Source organism: Callorhinus ursinus, unplaced genomic scaffold (assembly GCF_003265705.2).
Source record: "Callorhinus ursinus isolate GAN/ISIS: 27379988/994484 unplaced genomic scaffold, GSC_fseal_2.0 scaffold12, whole genome shotgun sequence".
Taxonomy (NCBI): domain Eukaryota; kingdom Metazoa; phylum Chordata; class Mammalia; order Carnivora; family Otariidae; genus Callorhinus; species Callorhinus ursinus.
Window position 1 is genome coordinate 49381289 of NW_027397074.1, and position 1067 is coordinate 49382355.

The following is a 1067-nucleotide window of genomic DNA, read 5'->3' on the forward strand; positions in this document are numbered from 1 at the left end:
GGGGCCATTTTTTTTTTTTTTTTTTTTTTTTTTCTTAAACAGAGACAGCGGACGGGAAGGGAGCGAGGAAGGCTGAGCCAGGCGGAGGGGGAGGGGAGAAGGAGGTGAGGACGTCCCAGGAAAAGTCGGAGAGGGCTGCAAACTGGCGGGGACCCGGCGGCGGGGCTCAGCGGCGCGGAAGTGGGAGGGGAGCACAAGGGAGGGGAAGAGGGGCCCGCGCCTCAAAGTTCCGCGTCCCGGCGGCGCCCGCGCTCTGAAGCTGCTCACCTAGCAGGAGCGTGGTCCAGGTCCGGCCGCGCCCCGCGCGCCGCAGGCCCAGCGCCCCGCGCAGCCCGGCCACCAGGCGCCCCCCGAGCCCGCCCCCGGCGGAAGGCGCGGCGGGCTCAGCGCGGGGCCCCTTCCTGCCCGCGGCGCCCTTGCGCCCGGGGGACCGAGGCGCGCGCTCGGGCCCGGGCTCCCCGGCGCCAGCGTCCGGCGCCCCCCTCAGCGGCGACTGAGAGGCGCGGGGCGGCTGGGGCGGCTTGGGGGCCGCCTCCCGATGCTTGTTCCGCGCCTGCAGGACCATCTTGGCATAGTCGCGCCCGCTCACTGCGCGCGCCCGGACGGCGGCCGGGGAACGGCGGGCTGGCGGGGCGGCCCGGGCGCCGCTCACTCTCCGGCGGGCGGGCGGAGGGCGGGCCGTTCCCTCCCCGCGGGCCGGGAGGCGGGGAGAGCAGCAAGGCCGGGCGGCGGCTGCTTGCTTTGGCGGTACCGCCGGGAGGAGGCGCCGGACTCGCGCGCCCGCCGCGGTTGCCGCCGCTCTGGTTGTCACGGCGACCGTGGAACGCCGGGGGGCGGGGGCGGGGACACCCCGTGAGCGGCCGCGGCCCCGCCCCCACCGCCCCTCCGCGCCGGACGCGCGCTCCCGGCCGGCCAGCGCGCACGCGCGGACTTCCGGCGCGGGCGGGGGAAGACCTGGCGGCGGCCCGGCGGCCCCGCGACCCCCACCCTGCTCCGGGCCCGCGTAGGGCTCTGTTGGGGCTTGGGCGCTGAATGCCTTCGAGGAGCGGCCGCCCCTCCCTCTGAGA

General features: G+C 77.4%; 1 protein-coding gene across 5 annotated transcripts in view; it reads right to left on the reverse strand.

Moving 5' to 3' along the window:
- The window catches only part of DPY19L1 (dpy-19 like C-mannosyltransferase 1), a 92348-nt gene extending 91577 nt beyond the window's left edge, over nucleotides 1–771 (reverse strand). For 2 of the 5 annotated variants that reach the window (XM_073899056.1, XM_073899053.1), the window contains exon 1: nucleotides 268–770. In XM_073899056.1, coding sequence (XP_073755157.1) covers nucleotides 268–565 — 298 coding nt within the window. In that variant the 5' untranslated portion in view covers nucleotides 566–770. Of the gene's footprint in view, nucleotides 1–267 lie in introns of all 5 variants that reach the window. The other 3 variants (XM_073899055.1, XM_073899057.1, XM_025873131.2) reach the window with 3 other exon arrangements.
- Between the last annotated feature and the right edge of the window lie 296 nt (nucleotides 772–1067).